The 17,251-nt window shown below is 36.1% G+C and overlaps 1 protein-coding gene and 1 pseudogene across 1 annotated transcript; one reads left to right on the forward strand and one right to left on the reverse strand.

The window, feature by feature from the left end:
- The window catches only part of LOC124085164 (olfactory receptor 143-like), a 54,721-nt pseudogene extending 38,309 nt beyond the window's left edge, over positions 1–16,412 (forward strand).
- Positions 7,401–8,342, reverse strand: LOC124085235 (olfactory receptor 143-like). Its single transcript, XM_046432790.1, has one exon. It carries the CDS (start codon positions 8,331–8,333, stop codon positions 7,401–7,403), a length of 933 nt encoding a protein of 310 aa, XP_046288746.1. The 5' UTR covers positions 8,334–8,342.
- Positions 16,413–17,251: the final 839 nt, after the last annotated feature.

Here is a 17,251-nt window from a genome sequence, read left to right on the forward strand (position 1 = left end):
AAAAGGTCACACTAGTTGTGACCAACAAAAATTTCTCAAGATATTATCACGTATATATTGGGTTGTTCAGAAATCAGAAAATATTGCACCAATGTATGACACATTGGAATACTGACTACTTTGAAACAAAGAAATTGGGAGGACACAGAATAAAATCTTTTTTTCTGTCCTTCTCATTCTCTTCTTCCTCCTGCTTTGTTTCTCCCACAAGACAGGCCATAAATACCAAGAATCTCTCCTTAATTAAGGCTGATCATAAGAAGTAGAATCTGTCTCCCCAAAGGCAGACCTAAAGTGTAGAAATACTAGACTCATCTCCCCCTGCCTTTATGTATAGGAGCTGACCATAAGGATATTTTCAAGTCTTTCTTGTCAGAGAAGAGACTCTAAGACCCTTATTCTAGAAAGGAATATGTCCTTTAACCAAGAGGAAGCAATACCATACAGAAAGGCCAAGAAGAATCAGAAAAGATAGGCCATGCTGGGTTTCCCCTTTCATATATTACATTAGCCTATACACTTTTGTCCAATCACATTTCTAACATAGCAGTTTTACTTCCTCAAATCTAACCATAAAAATAGACAGACTTCCCTGGGATATAGGTCTTCATTTCTTAAGGCTTCTTTGTCACATGAAATTTTGATTAAGCAAATCTGTTATATTTTTCTCATTAGTCTGTCTTTCATCATAAGAATATTGGCCATGACCCTTATGATGGGTGTGGGGGAAAGGGATCACAACTTCCTCTCCTTACAGGGCCATAATTTCCATGTTTGAGGATTGCTGGTTCTTCTGTGCAGCCTGGTCTTCTGCTATGTCTACTCCACAGACTCCACACAGTTCTATTTAATACTTACTTGTGTTCCTCAAGATCAATATGCCCCAAACCAAATTTAGATTTTCATATGATTTCCAAGGCTGCTTTTCCTCAGCTCATCATTTTCTCAGTTACTTTCACCACTAACATAGCCACTAGTGCACAACTTAAACTTAGCACCTCTTCCTCTCTCACTATCTTTATCTAATCTCACAGTTCCCGAGTATCTATCACTTTCCAAGATCTGTACTTTCACTCAGGCAACTTCTTTAGTTCCTTTCCATCTCTGAATTGGGTTGCTCTAGGAGTAACCTATGGAAGATGAGAAGAAGTGGGACATATGTAACCATCCATCACCACAGTACATACCCAGATCACTGTTATTCCTATTCCCTCCTCCCAATAACTATGATCATAATCACACATTCAGTTATATAAATATCCTTATTATCATTAGGAAGACATTTAAAAATGCTATATAGTGTTAATACATCATACACTGTGATTGTTTTCATTTCCATAATGTCCTTTGTGCTTGGTTTCCATACTATTCCCTGTATTTCTCTGAATCCTTCTCAATGTCTTCCTTATTTTTTTTTAAATTTCCCCTTATTGCATTCATCCCTAGGTAATCAATTTCATCTTCTTAAATAAGATTTTCAGGAGTTTCTTGACCCACTCCCATATTGATAGAATGACTTCTGAATATGACAAAAATTCTGAATTCTTGAGATCATCTGTCATCATCATATATGGGATTACCTTTATCTCTATCATGTCCTGGATTCTCTATCTCCTTGATATGTGATCCCAATTCCTTGGTTGTCTCACTCATTGGTTACAAGACATTGTGCTTTGGTTCCTTGGGAAATAATGACTGGAATGCCAGTTAAACGAACCTTGCATGCACTAAATTGTCTTTATGCACCATCCCATTTATTGTCCTTGAAAACAGACAATAAGTAGGTGATTTGGAAGTCATACCAAATATGAGCCCAGTAACTCTCTAATACTGTTTACTTTCACTCGTACATTTGTTTCCATTGTTTTGAACATTCAAAATATTGTATTTTATATGTTTCTGTATTTGAACATTAAGATCATTAACTAAGTCCATTTGGGAAGTACAAGGCCTTCAGTTCCAAAAGTATTTTTTAATTGCATAAATTATTAATACATTCCTTTTACTTTAGTTCTCTCTCTGGAATTTTCAAATGCTTAAATCTTTGAAATTTTTTCTGGACAGTACTTTCTCGTCTACTTTTTCATTGATTAAGTTTATAATTTGGAACATAACGTCAACTTTTTTTCTGGAATTTGCACAATTATTTTATTTTTTGCTTTCATTACAAATGTTCAAAACATAGATTGTCTTCCTATATTTTTTTTGAAGATTTATTTTCTTCAAAATGTTTTTTCTTTGAAATGTTTCTGTATGTTTAAATTGTATGTGTATTACTATAGTTTCCTTGAGCGTGTCCAGCATCCCTGCCCCTGCCCTATCATTTGGGAAAGGGGTTCTACAAGCTGATGAGTAACTCAAAGTGGAGCCTTGGCACTTATAACTGTGCATCTCACTGCACATTGTCCCATTCCAATATAAATACTTAATGGAAATACCAAGTGGTCTTCTAAGGTGGACTGCTTCGACTCCCCAGAAAAGAATCTTTGAGTCTTCCTGAAGCAGTGTATCCCGGCTTTCAACATTGATCTGAGTGGAGGAAGAAGACTAAAGGTGTCAATTTTCATGAGGCAAAACCTCTACTTTTCGCCTTGTTGTCAACATAGTGAACTCTACCACACATGCACATATACTGGTATGATTTAGAAACTCTGCTTCACTTTCTTTAATAAATAAGCTTCTAATTCTTTACTGAACATAAACAATGATTGGCATCTGCTGCATGGAGAGGTAGAAGAAATCTGAAGATCTAATACATCCCTAAACATCTTTTAAGTTTTTCAATTATTTACTTATAAGATTTGTGATGTCACAGAATTCTGTGCTTCTGAGAGAGGGTACAGTGTAAATGAGTAGTTTCCTCAGTTCTGTGTTAGTGGTAGAAGTCATAATAATGACAAAGAAAGTATTGCTCACTTAATTTCTCTCTAAATTCTAACATTTGTAGGTGGTTGTATTTCTCCAGGCTTTTTACTTGTTCTTTTGTTTTGTAGTTATGAGTCAATGCTCAATTTCTATGGTTTTATTAATTCATTATAATTATACATAAATTAATGCTCATTTTGACATAATCATACGTGCATGAAATATAATTTGCTCTACTTCCCAGTGCTTCCTCTTTCTCCAATCTCCTCCCCATCCCAAACCCACCCCAACCCCTATTCCCTTTGCTCTACTCTACTGGTCTTCCTTCTATTTCTTTGTAGAGCTTTTAAAATGAATGCTTCATAGATACAAATAAAAGTAAAATTCACTGTAGTATATTCAAAATAGCATCATTTGTTCAGTTTAATTCTACCATTCCTTTAATTTTCTGCTTTCCTCCCTTCACTCAATCCCCTTCCTTTACTCCACTGATGTCGCTTTTATTTTAATGTGATTCTGCTCCACCCCCACCCTTTTATTCTTTATTTTGTCTAACATCCACAGAAGAGAGAAAACATTTGGTCCTTGACTTTCTAAATCTACCTTATTTCACTTATGATGTTTTATAGTTCCATCCATTTATGAGAAAATGCAGTAATTACATTCTTCTTTATGGCTGAGTGAAACTGCATTGTGTATATACCACATTTTCATTATCCATTCATCTTTGGGTAGGCACCTGGACTGGTGGGCACTGGACAATCAGTGCGAAATTGTGAAAGAATAAATGACGTAAATTTTTATTTTCATGAGCAAATGAAATTATATATGTGGTTCAATAGGATGTTATGACACAGATATACATTGTGAGGTGTGAGTCACAAATTATCATATCTATCATTTCACATCTCCATTGTGATTTGTGGTAAGAACACTTAAAATCTATTATTTTAGCAATTTTAAGTATAGAATACATAGTTATTGACTATAATCAACATACTGTGTGTGCAATAGACTAAAATTTATTCCTCCAAACTGAAACTTTGTCCCCTTTACCCAACATCTCCCCTTTCCTCTTCTGGTAAGCATCATCCCGCTCTCTATTCTATGAGGTCAACAGGCACAAAATTAGAAGTTCTGTGTGCTGTGGCGTAATCTATAATAGTGATCCATTGTTCTTGCTCCTTCCAAAGTCATGGTGAACAATCATTTCAAATGCTCTTACTCTTGACCTCCAAGACTCCCATTTTGGACCACAGTCTTCTAGAACAACCAGAAGGAAACCCCAGCTATCTGAGGTCCAACTCAACTGGCCTGGGCATAGTTCCTTCTCCTGTGCCCATTCACCATTCTGTCTGCCTTGCAGTGCTTAGAATGCCCTGTTCTGGTCTTTACTCATGAATGACAGGAAAGAACTGTTTGAGAAGTACCTAAAAATGTTGGTAACATATCAGATAAATGACCTGATGACATTTCAATGACTTTGAGTGATTGAATAAACTAGGTGGGAAATAGGTACTATTCTATGTGGACTGACATATGAAGTTTCTGAGATTTCTAATTTCATTTATTTACTGAAAGTTAAATCTCAAGATATTACTCTTTTAAATTATTTTTTACCTATCTAGTTAAATCACTATGATAGAATAAATCTTTTATGTTAAAAAAATACTTAAAGGTTCTTAATATATGTTAATATGGGCTAAGGACATTTTTAAAAATATTTAAATAGTGTTGATTGGGAACTATCAAACACAAAAAAGATAAGAAAGTTATAATCCATACTTTTAACTAATTACACATTCACTTCCAAATACTCATAAGTGTCAAATATATTTAAATGCTTTAAAATTATTTTTGCTTCTCATTTACCTATATGACTTTTAAACATTCTGCACTCAAATTTAAGTAATTTTAAATAAATTAATTAAAATTCTTTGATTAAAATGTTTAAATATATTCAAGAAATATCATTAAATGTGTATTTGATTTATAAGTTAAATCAATTAAATTTGCAATGAATGCCAGTAATTCAGCCAATACAATAACCCTGTAGACTTTATAAAACTCAGCCACAATATTGGATGCTACATTCTCTATCAGAATGTGCTGTTGACAACAATGCAATATTAACAAAGACCACAAGTTTTGTGCTATCCCTGTGACTTGTATTTTACATTTTTTTGTTGAGTACTTAAGATTCATAGACATGGATGTTTTACATATCATCCTCTGTCTTCTGTATCTTTATTCAAATATGTGCTTCAGAGAAATTTTGAAAACAGTTTTAAGAACTCTGTCTAAACATACCTATAGTGAGCACAAACAGAAAAGTGGAAGTTGATAGGAAGCATTCAGACTATGCTAGAGGAAGTAAATTTTAAATGTATTATAATAAAAAATAAATTTAATTCATAACTGGCATTATTTTCTTCTGAAACTACTCATATAAATAAATGTTTTAGAACTTTTCAAACATCATTATCTTTATATAAATATGAAAACTACAGTGATGCTGGAGTGGTGTCCTGTGACTTGGATCTTTCCACTGACGGGCACCTGCCCTGAAACAATTCAGGGTAATAATGAACATCAGACAACATTTTTGTGCAAGAACATTTCTATGCCACCGACACAATAAGAACATTTTGTAGAGCATGGTTTTCTATTATTTTTATATTAATAATCCACTTTGTCTTCAAACAATCCTGTACTATCTAGTAGATTTGAAAAGTGCATATACTACTTCTGCAAATCAGTGAAAAAATGAATTCTTGAATTTCTGAATCTGACTTATTACACTTAACATTAGAGTCTCCAATTACAAATGTTTTCGCTGATATACAGGAAGTAGTCTAAAATTGAAGTGGAAAAGAGAGAAAGAGAAAATAAATGGGGTGGGGAGATTCCATTAAATTGAAAGAAGGATCAGGGGAGTAGAAGAAGGGGATTAAGCGGGAGGGTGAGGGACAGGATAAGTGAAAAACCGTGGAAAGAATCTGACCTAACTTGACTACATACATATATGAATATACTACAGTGACTCTCACCATTATGGGTACTAATTTTTTAATGTAAATAAATAGAAATATCAGTAGAGTAAAGGGAAGAGGAAGAGGGTAAGTGTAAGTATTGGGGACTTAATTGAAGCAAAATATAGTAAATGCATTTATAGTCAGGTCAAAATAAATCCTAGTATTATGTAGGTTTGTTATAAACCAATAAAGAGGTACATGTAGTGCTAATGAAATATGACCTCTTTAAAATGAGACTTCCACAACAAATGTGGATTTTTCTACAATGGCACCAAAGCCTTGCATAAGAACTCTGGGCTGCTGGCATCTTGGCTCAGAGTTTTGTTCCTATATAATACACAATTCTGGGCTCATTCTGAATAACTTTCTAGAAGTTCTGTCTGTTCTTTTAAAATTCTTTCTTTCCATTTCTTCTCAGGATGCATAATGGGATAAAAACGGAGCTCTGTATAGTTAGTTTCTGGCTCTGAACAAGTCACATAAAGATTTTATAATCCTTAGAATCTAATGAGGAGACTTATGTTTAATAGAGTAGAGACAAAAACCCATATATGAGGAATTTATTTGTTGTTTTTCCTTTTTTGTTGGGGGATGCAAGGGACCAGATTACGGATCATATACAAGCATCCCTCTACTACTAAATTAAGTAATCAGTTTTGTTTGTTTGTTTTTAAAACAGAAAATTGAACTCCTTCTTATGTAACAGGAAAATTAGTTTAACATCATGATGATGCTATCATCTGTAGAGAGAAATATCATTATAAAAATTTTAAAACAATGATGAAAATATAGATTAGATGCAAACTGGTGAAAATTTCAGGTCCATGTCTGACAAAATATCAGTTGACCAATGCATTGTCAATATTGGTGAGATCTAAGAAACCTGGAAATCATCCATCCTCAAATACTAACAAGAATAGACCCTAAGTCGATTTCCATTTTCAGAAGTACACATTTCCATTATAGATGTGAGCCTAAATATATAGAAGAGAATCATTCCTTAAATAGCCTGAATAACTTTTGGAATTTTCTCTTTACATGTCTACAACTTATGATCCTTCTTTTTTAAGGCATTTGTTATTCAATAAAACATTGAAACACAAAATAGATCTACAATATTGTCTCAGGAAAAGATTAAAGAAATAAACTTATTAAAAAGCATTCAACTCACCAGAATCTTTGGATAGATAAGATATACAAAAACATACTAGATAGTTTTATATACAGATAGAAAAGACTTCAGTCCAGTGCCTCCATGTGGTACAGGGAATAAAGACAAATCTGGTGTCTTCTTGGGACTAAAAACAAGTCTCAACTCCAAGAATAAGTCCACATAGTCACATTGCATAGAGCAAAAACAAAAAATTACAGTGAAAATACAGCTCAAACTGTAGAATAAAAGATAAGGGAGATGAGGAGGTAGAATGGAAGGATTAAGATTAAGAGTGGGAATTACAGAAAAAGACCCAGCAATGGGAACAGGGAACAAGGCTGGAGAGTTCAATTTGTGATTCTCTTCAAAGTTCTCTTCAGAGCAAGTTTGACATCCTTGTTCCTGAGGCTATAAATGAGGGGATTAAGCATGGGAACCCCAAAATTGCAAAACACGGAGAAGAATTTATCCTGGGTCACAGATCCTGGAGATGATGTTTTAACATGAGTGAGCAGCCCAAATCCATAGAACAGGCCAACAGTTACTATGTGAGAACCACAGGTGCTCATGGCTTTGGACCAACCCTTAGCTGAGGACATATGAAGGATATTGTAAAGAATCAAAGCATAAGAGATTACGATAATGAGGCTGGATACAATGACAACTGTCCCCACAGCAACAGAACTCACAAGCCCATTGACGTGGGTGCTGCTGCAGGACAGTTGAAGGAGGGGGAAGATGTCACACATGTAATGATTCATGATGTTGGAATCACAGAAGCTAAGCCTGATCATGCACCCTGTGTGGGCCATGGCACCTGCAAACCCCATCAAGTAAGAACCCAACATCAGCAGAGAACAGACCCTAGGGGACATGACCACCCTGTACAGCAGAGGCTGACAGATGGCCACATAGCGATCATAGGCCATGGCTGTCAGCACAAAGCACTCTGCATTCACAAAAAAGCAGAAGAAAAATAGCTGAGTCATGCATCCTGCAAAGGAGATGATGTTCCTCTCTGAAACAAAGCATAGGAGCATTTTAGGGGTACAGACAAATGAATAACAGAAATCAATGAAGGACAAGTTAAAGAGGAAAAAGTACATGGGGGTGTGAAGGTGCAAATTCAGGAAAATTAGAACAATTAAGCTCATGTTTCCCACCACAGTGACTGTACAGTTCACCAAGAACAGGAAGAACAGGGGCAGCTGCAGCTCAGGTCTGTTTGTTAATCCCGTAAGGAAAAACTCTGCCACTGAGGAGTCATTTTCCATAGCCATTGCTTCTGGAGTGAGATCCTTAGAAGCCAGAGTGGAAGGCGATGTTGAAATGGACCTCAAATCTTTGACCCCAGAAGGCAAGCAGAAGCTGTTGGGTTCCAGGCTGAAGGTTGTCTACAGACATGCAGCAAGGCCTACAACGTGTATGACTTCCTGTGTTGCTACTTGAGGAGTTGCCATATCCTGCCTTCTTCCTCCACCCTTCATGTATGTCTCATCAAGGATGAGTGCTAGCTGACTTCCCAGTGTCTCTGAACATCATTTCTTCCCTATTCATTCTTCTGTAAGGATCAATGTTAAAAAGAGAAATAAAAAGGTGGTTTTCTCCACCATCCATGATTTTTATAGCTTTGACTTTGAAGGAAAATTATCATGACAAAGATGGTTCAGGGCTTACCTGTTGCACTGGAGGTCTCGCTGATGGTGGACTTCAAGGGCTTCCTCCTCAGTGTTGTAAGAGGACAAGTTTCTGATGATGAAAGAGGGAGTAACAATAACCTCAGATCTTTCTCTGACATGGTAGAAGAGCTGCTATGGGGAATATTCCATTTGAGCATTTCTGCTGTAGTTACTCTTCCTTTGCAGAAAGGAAAACAACCATCTCATACCAGCCTCCAAAACTTCACCTCATTCACTTGAGAATCCCCATGGTTCCAGGAAAGATCATTAAAAGCACAGAAAATTATGCTGTGTTTTATGACTTCATCCCAAATTGGATGAGCCCCTGGAGGTAGAAATTACTGAGCCTGCATTTACCACCTGTTTAGTAGACCTAAAGTTGGTTCTTTTGAGAATCAAAGTTCTACACAATTTGTTACTTTCCACTAGGAATTCCAAATCCCTAGGCAGATTAGGGTGTGGTCTCATTTGTCAATTTCCCCCTCAGCCCTACAGAACCATACAGAACTTGTATATTTCTGCAAACCTCTGAGATTGCATTAAGAAACCTTACACCATGTGTTTAACATATGATGTTAAAAGAGAAGTTGTAGCAAAGAGATTAAAGAATAGGAGTACATCCTTAAATCAGTCTGTGCTTAAATCCAACATTTTAGTCATTCTATGATACTATACATACATAGTATCCCTTTTATTTTTTAATTAATTAATTCATTTAAAAAGTACATAACAGGGGTGGAACGTATTCCAATTCTTTATACACATATATACCACAATTTTTCATATCTCTGTTTTTATATAAAGTATGTTGACACTCAGTTCAAGTCTTCATACATATACTTTGTATAATGATGTCCATCGTATTCCACCACTTTTGCTAATCCCCTGTCCTCTCCCTTTCCCTCCCACCCCTCTTTCCTATCTAGAATTCATCTATTACTCCCATACTCTCCCTCCCTACCCTACTATGAGTCAACCTCCTTATATAAGATAAAACATTTGGAATTTGTTTTTGTGGGATTGGCTAACTTCACTTAGCATTATCTTGTCCAAAGTCATCCATTTACCTGCAAATGCCATGATCTTGTTATTTTTTAATGCTGAGTAAAACTCCATTGTGTATATATTCCACATTTTTTTTATCCATTCATCCACTGAAGGACATCTAGGTTGACTCCACAGCTTAGCTATTATGAATTGTGCTGCTATAAACATTGATATGGCTGTGTCCCTGTAGTATGCTGTTTTTAAGTCCTTTGGGTATAGTCCGAGGAGAGGAAGAGCTGGGTCAAATGGTGGTTCCATACCTAGTTGTCCAAGGAATCTCCATACTGCTTTCTAAATTGGCTGCACCAGTTTGCAGTCCCATCAGCAGTGTATGAGTGTACCTTTTCCCCCACATCCTTGCCGACACTTATTGTTGTTTGTCTTCATACTAGCTGCCATTCTGACTGGAGTGAGATGACATCTTAGAGTGGTTTTGATTTGCATATCTCTGATTGCTAGAGATGATGAGCATTTTTTCATATATTTGTTTGATTGATTGTATATCCTCTTCTGAGAAGTGTCTATTCAGGTCCTTGGTTCATTTGTTGATTGGGTTATTTGTTTGTTTGTTTGTTTGTTTTAGTGCTTAGCTTTTTGAGTTCTTTATATGCCCTAGAGATTAGTTTTGCTCTAGAGATTAGTTTTTCTGTATCTGATGTGTGAGGGACAAAAATTTGCTCCCAGGATATAGGCTGTCTGTTATCCTCACAGATCATTTCTTTTGATGAGAAGAAATCTTTGAGTTTTATTCCATCCCGTTTATTGATTCTTGGTTTTAATTCTTGCGCTATAGGAGTCTTATTAAGGAAGTTACAGCATAATCCCACATGATGACGATTAGGGCCTACTTTTTCTTCTATAAGACACAGAGTATCTGGTTTAATTTCTAGGTCCTTGATCCATTTTGAGTTGAGTTTTGTGCATGGTGAGAGATAGGGGTTTAATTTCATTTTGTTGCATATGGATTTCCCAGCACCATTTGTTGAAGATGCTATCTTTTCTCCATTGCATGTTTTTGGCACATTTGTCTAATATAAGATAATTGTAATTTTGTGGGTTAGTCTCTGTGTCCTCTATTCTGTACCATTGGTCTTCCGGACTGTTTTGGTGCTAATACCATGCTGTTTTTGTTACTATTGCTCTGAAGTATAGTTTAAGGTCTGGTATAGCAATACCACCTCTTCACTCTTCCTGATTAGGATTGCTTTAGTTCTTCTGGGTCTCTTATTTTTCCAGATGAATTTCATGATTGCTTTTTTTTATTTCTATGAGTAATGCCATTGGGATTTTCATTAGAATTGCATTAAATCTGTATAGTGCTTTTGGTACTATGGTCATTTTGATAATATTAATTCTGCCTATCCAAGAGCAAGGTAGATCCTTCCATCTCCTAAGACCTTCTTTGATTTCTTTCTTTAGGGTTCTGTAGTTTTCATTTTATAGATCCTTCACCTCTTTTGTTAAGTTGATTCCCAAGTATCTTATATTTTTGAGGATATTGTGTATGGGGTAGTTTTCCTCATTTCCTTCTCAGAGGATTTGTCACTGATATTCAGAAATGATTTATGGGTGTTGATTTTATATCCTGACACTTTGTGAATTCATTTACTAGTTCTAGAAGTTTTCTGGTGGAGTTTTTTTGGGTCTTCTAGGTATAAAATCATATCATGAGCAAATAGAGTTAATTTAAGTTCTTCTTTTCTTATACATATCCCTTTAATTTCTTTTGTCTGTCTAATTGCTCTGGCAAGTGTTTCAAGAACTATGTTAAATAGAAGTGGTGAGAGAGGGCATCCCTGTCTTGTTCCAGATTTTAGAGCGAATGCCTTCAGTTTTCTCTGTTTGTTGGCCTGAGGCTTAGCATAGATAGCCTTTACAATGTTGAGATATGTTCCTGTTGTCCTTAGTTTTTTAGTATTTTGAACATAAAGGTGTGCTGTATTTTGTCAAATGCTTCTTCTGTGTCTATTGAGATGGTCATATCATTCTTATCTTTAAGTCTATTGATGTTATGAATTACATTTATTGATTTCCAAATGCTGAACCAACCTTGCATTCCTGGAATGAATCCCACTTGATGATGGTACACAATCTTTTCAATAGGTTTTCAATTTGCTAGAATTTTATTGAGAATTTTTGTATCTATGTTCTTTAGAGATATTGGTCTGAAGTTTTCTTTCTTTGAAGTGTGTTTTTCTGGTTTTGGAATTGGGGTGATATTGGCCCATAGAATGAGTTTGGAAGTGCTGCCTCTTTTTCTATTTCCTGAAATAAATTGAAGAGTATTGTTATTAGTTATCTTTAAAGGTCTTGTATAATTAGGCTGTGTATCCATCCAGTCTTGGGCTTTTCTTGGTTGGTAATCTTTTGATGGCTTCTTTTATTTCCTCACTTGGTTTTGGTCTGTTTAAGTTGTGTATAACTTCCTGACTCAATCTGGGCAGATCATATGACTTAAGAAATTTGTCGATGCCTTCAATGTCTTCTTTTTATTGGAATATAAGTTTTCAAGTAATTTCTAATTATCCTGTGTATTTCTGTAGGGTCTGTTGTGATATTGCCTTTTTCATCACACATGCTGGTAATTTGAGTGCTCTCTCTCCTTCTCTTTGTTAGCATGCTTTAGGGTCTGTCAATTTTATTTATTTTTTCAAAGAACCAACTTTTAGTTTTATCAGATTTTTCAATGTTTTTTGTTTGTTTGTTTCAATTTCATTGATTTCTGCTCTAATTTTAATTATTTCTTGCCTTCTACTGCTTTAGCTGCTGATTTCTTCTTTTTCTAGGGCTTTGAGATGTTGTGTGAGGTCATTTATTTGTTGACTTTTTCTTCTTTTAAGGAATGAACTCCATGCAATGAATTTTACTCTTAGTACTGTTTTCATCGTGTCCCAGAGATTTTGATATGTTGTGTCTGTGTTCTCATTTACCTCTAAGAATTTTTAAATTCCCCCTTTATGTCTTCTGTAACCCACTGTTCATTCAGTAGCATATTGTTCAGTCTCCATGTGATACCAAAATTTTTATTTTTTATTTTGTCATTGATTTCCAATTTCATTCCACTATGGTCTGATAAAATGAATGGTAGTATCTCCACTTTTTTGTATTTGCTTAAAGTTGCTTTGTGGCATAGTGTATGGTCTATTTTAGAGAATAATCCATCCATATGCTTCTGAGAAGAAAGTGTATCTGCTTGATGCAGGTTGAAATATTCTATATATGTCAGTTAAGTCTAAGCTATTAATTGTGTTATTGAGCTCTATAGTTTCTTTATTCAAGTTTTGTCTGGAAGATCTATCCAGTGGTGAGAGAGGTGTGTTAAAGTCACCCATGATTATTGTGTTGTGGTCAATTTGACTTTGAACTTGAGAAGAATTTGTTTGATGAACATAGCTGCAACCATTTTTTGCGGCACATATATTTATGATTGTTATGTCTTGTTGGTGTATGGTTCCCTTGGGCAGTATTTAATGTCCATCTTTATCCCTTTTGATTAACTTTGGCTTGAAGTCTACTTTATTTGATATGAGTATGGAGACCCCTCCTTGCTTCTTTAGTCCATGTGAGTGGTATGATTTTTTTCCCAACCTTATACCTTCAGTCTGTGTATGTATTTTCCTATCAGATGAGTCTCCTGTAGGAAGTATATTGTTAGATTCTTTTTAATCCAATCTGCTAGCCTGTGAATTTTGATTGGTGAGTTTAAGCCATTAACATTTAGGGTTACTATTGAGACATGGTTTGTATTTCCAGCCATTTTTTGTTGTTGTTTGTTATTTAACATGACTTGGTTTTCCTCTTTGATTAGTTTTTTCTTTAGTGTACTACCTCCCTCTTCTGGTTTTCATTATTGCTTTTTATTTCCTCTTTATGAAATATTTTGCCAAGTATGTTTTGTAGTGCTGGTTTTCTAGCTATAATTTCTTTTAACTTTTGTTTATCATGGAAGGTTTTTATTTTGTCTTCAAATCTGAAGTTTAGTTTTGCTGGATACAAGATTCTTGGTTGGCACCCATTATCTTTCAGAGCTTGAAATATGTTGTTTAAGGATATTCTAGCTTTCAGGGTCTGTGTTGAAAAAATCTGCCATTATCCTAATTGGTTTACCCCTATGTGTGATCTGATTCCTTTCTCTTGTGGCTTTTAATATTCTCTCATTATTCTGTATGCTGGGCATTTTCATTATAATGTGCCTTGGTGTGGGTCTGTTGTGATTTTGTATATTCGGCGTCCTGTAGGCTTCTTGGATTTGGATTACCATTTTTATTCTTCATGTCTGGAAAGTTTTCTGATATTGTTTCATTGAATAGATTGCTTATTCCTTTGGTTTGGACCTCTATGCCTTCCTCTATCTCAGTAATTCTTAAATTTGGTCTTTTTATGCTATCCCATATTTCTTGAATGTTCTGCTCATGGTTTCTTATCATTTTCACTGTGCTGTCTATGTTCTTTTCAAGATGATATATTTTATCTTCATTGTCTGATGTCCTATCTTCCAAGTGGTTACTCTGTTGGTGATGCTTTCATTTGAGACTTTAGTTTGGTTTATCGTTTCTTTCATTTCAAGGATTTCTCTCTCTCTCTTTTTTCTTTTAGAACCTCTATTTCCCTGTTGAGGTCATCTTTTGCTTTCTGGATTTGTTTATGTAGCTCATTGTCTAAGTGATCTTTCACTGCTTGTATTTGATCTCTTATATCTTCCTTGAGTTCACAGAACATTTTAACCATGTATACCCTGTACTCTTTCTCTGTCATTTTTTTCTGCTGTGGCTGCCAATGATTCTTATGATGTGGTGTCTTGATTTATTTGTGGTACTTTCTTCCCTTGTCTTTTCATGTTGCTCATTTGTCTTTATTTCCAGCTCTTTGAGTCTAGAGTTTTATTGTTTTTACCCTATAGCTTTGTAGTGCCCTTGTAGGGTTCAAAGATCCCTCCTTTGTGGGGAAGGATAATGTTAACTGATCCCAATATCAACAATATATCATCTATGAACAATTTGTTGTTATTAAGACATTATAGTTTAGTCTCAATGTACAGAGAGGTTGTATTTAATTATTATCTAAAATATAATCAGTAGTGTTTTAAAATGGTATACAGTTTCTGACAGTGGACAATAAACTGGGAGTGGGGCATAGGACATTGGAGGAAGGATGTGAGGATATAGAGTTAATATATCTTAGGTAGTGTGAAAGAGAAATCTAATGAAGAGGATTAGTAGCAAGAGAATAGACAGGAAGTAATTTAGGGTAGACAAGTACATGGGAAGACATTAGAGTACATAAAACAAACACACATATGTATAAGAAAAATACAGGATGTTAAAATAGTAAAATTTGGAGGGGGAAAGAAAGATGAAAGAAGAAAGAAGAGGGGGGAAAAGGGCATATAGAACATCTTTATATTATATTATTCAGATGTCTCAGTCCTCAAAATCCTATTTCATGCAAAGTTCTTGGTTTCACATATGTTGGGGAAGTGAGGGCCAGAGGATAGAGCGTGAGAAGAGAAAGAGAAAAAAAAAAACTTGAAAGAAGAAATCAGGGTTGTTGCTAGTTTTAGAGACCCATATCTTTTTTGTTTCTCTTCTCATCCAATAGGTGGGGTTGTCTGTTTTAAGTTGGTAACTCTGCCCTTAGGATGGTGTAGGTAACCAGGGTGGAAAGACTGATCCTGGTGTAGGGCATCTGGAAGCATAGAGTGCCACCCGCCAGTCCCTGCAGAGAGATTGCACTTCATGGGTCTCTTTTTGGGACCGCTTGTCTGACTTGTGCACCTGGTATTCTCTCTCTCTCTCTCTCTCTCTCTCTCTCTCTCCTGGAGATTTCCCAGTTCCTGGTCTCCCTGTTAGGCTCCAAACTTTAGTCCCATCTCCCTCTCACTTAGCAGTTCCCCACTGCAGGACCTCTTACATCAAGGTTCACACCAGGTGGGCGGTTCCCTGGTTGCACTGCACACCTGCCCAAATAAGAGCTGTTTTTGTGTTGGGTGGTCACTGTGCTGAGTTATCACCCACTGGGGATGGGGGGGAGTTGGATACCTGGTACCTGGACAGATGGTGATTCGATCTGAGAGCTGCTCCCACCAAATATGTCAAGAAAGTTTATACAAGAAGGTGGTGGTCTGCTTCCAGCACCAGGGTGTCTGGTGAGGTGGGAGAGCCAGGTGATGGAGTTGTGCTGTGGGTAGATAGTAGTCAAGTGACCTGTGTGGGAGCAGAGCTCAGTCTAGAGTTCTGCAGAGGTTCCAATAGGTGATTCTGCTAAAATGCTTGCAAGCCATGCATGGGCTGGAACTGTGGGTATTGGGTTTAGGGATCAGGAGTCCAGAGTCCTACTCAACTACTGAGACTCTGATCCCTGCATCGGGGTCACAGTGCTGGTGATTTCTGCAGAAATGAGCTGTATAGGTGTCTTCTTACACTCTCTGAGATGCAGCATTCTGACTAGGTGAGATCTGTGTTACAGAGCAACACAGAATGCTGCCTACCTCTGGCCTGCCATCTTGGAATCACGGAAGTTTTTCCAGTGTTTTGCACTTTTGGGCTTCCCATGTTGGACTTCCTCATTTATGGTCTCAGGAACAAGGATGTCAAACTTGCTCTGAAGAGAACCTTGAAGAGGATAACAAGCTGAATAGAACCACTTGGAATACTCTGATTCCTGTCCCCATTTCAGGATTTTTTTTCTACTTATTGTTCTTCCTACTCACATTTCTTATATTCTTTCCTTCTCTTCATCTTTCTTTCCACAGTCTGAGATAGATTTCTAATGTAATATCTTTTCTCATCATGCAATGTAACTCTTTGGGCTTATTCTTAGACTCAAGTCTCATGTTTAGATCCAAAGTGAATCTATCCTGGTGTATTTACTCATACCAAATGGAGACACTGGACTCTTGTCTTGCCTATATATACTATTTTTTTTAATATATTTTTTTAGGTGTAGATGGACACAACACAATGCCTTTATTTTCATGTGGTGCTGAGGATCGAACCCAGGTCCCGCCCATGCTAGGTGAACGCTCTTACTGCTGAGCCACAATCCCAGCCCGCCTATATATACTATTATTTTGTAAGTCTTGTTCATTTAAGGAAAGCCAATTGGTTGGATGCTTTCCATCAAATTCATTTCTATGTTACTTTTCTGAGACAGCTTTGTGGGGCCATTTCTTCTGTCAAGTGTTTTATTTATTATCACTACATTAAAAGAGAGAGGAATATAAAAAACTGGGGACATGGTAAAGTAAAAATTTCCAGAATTATTTGGGTTATTTCAAGAATGGTTCTTCTTTAGATATTTACTTCACTCTTGCAATGGAATTGTGAACTTTTGAACTAAGATTCTACTGATATGAATTTTTGAACATGGATTATATCTATTTCTTCTCCCAGGTATCTCAAGCCCCACTATAAATGACTATGCTTCAATCAAATGATATTTTGTCATGGTTAGAACTGAAGTTGTCACTAGTT

This window comes from Marmota monax, unplaced genomic scaffold (assembly GCF_021218885.2).
Source record: "Marmota monax isolate L192 unplaced genomic scaffold, Marmota_monax_Labrador192_F-V1.1 WCK01_AAM20220418_F8-fsc00062, whole genome shotgun sequence".
In the NCBI taxonomy this organism is placed as follows: domain Eukaryota; kingdom Metazoa; phylum Chordata; class Mammalia; order Rodentia; family Sciuridae; genus Marmota; species Marmota monax.

What these genes read in the sequence shown, in the direction of transcription:
- LOC124085235 (XM_046432790.1), bottom strand. Translation starts at nt 8,333, where the DNA reads ATGGCTATGGAAAATGACTCCTCAGTGGCAGAGTTTTTCCTTACGGGA.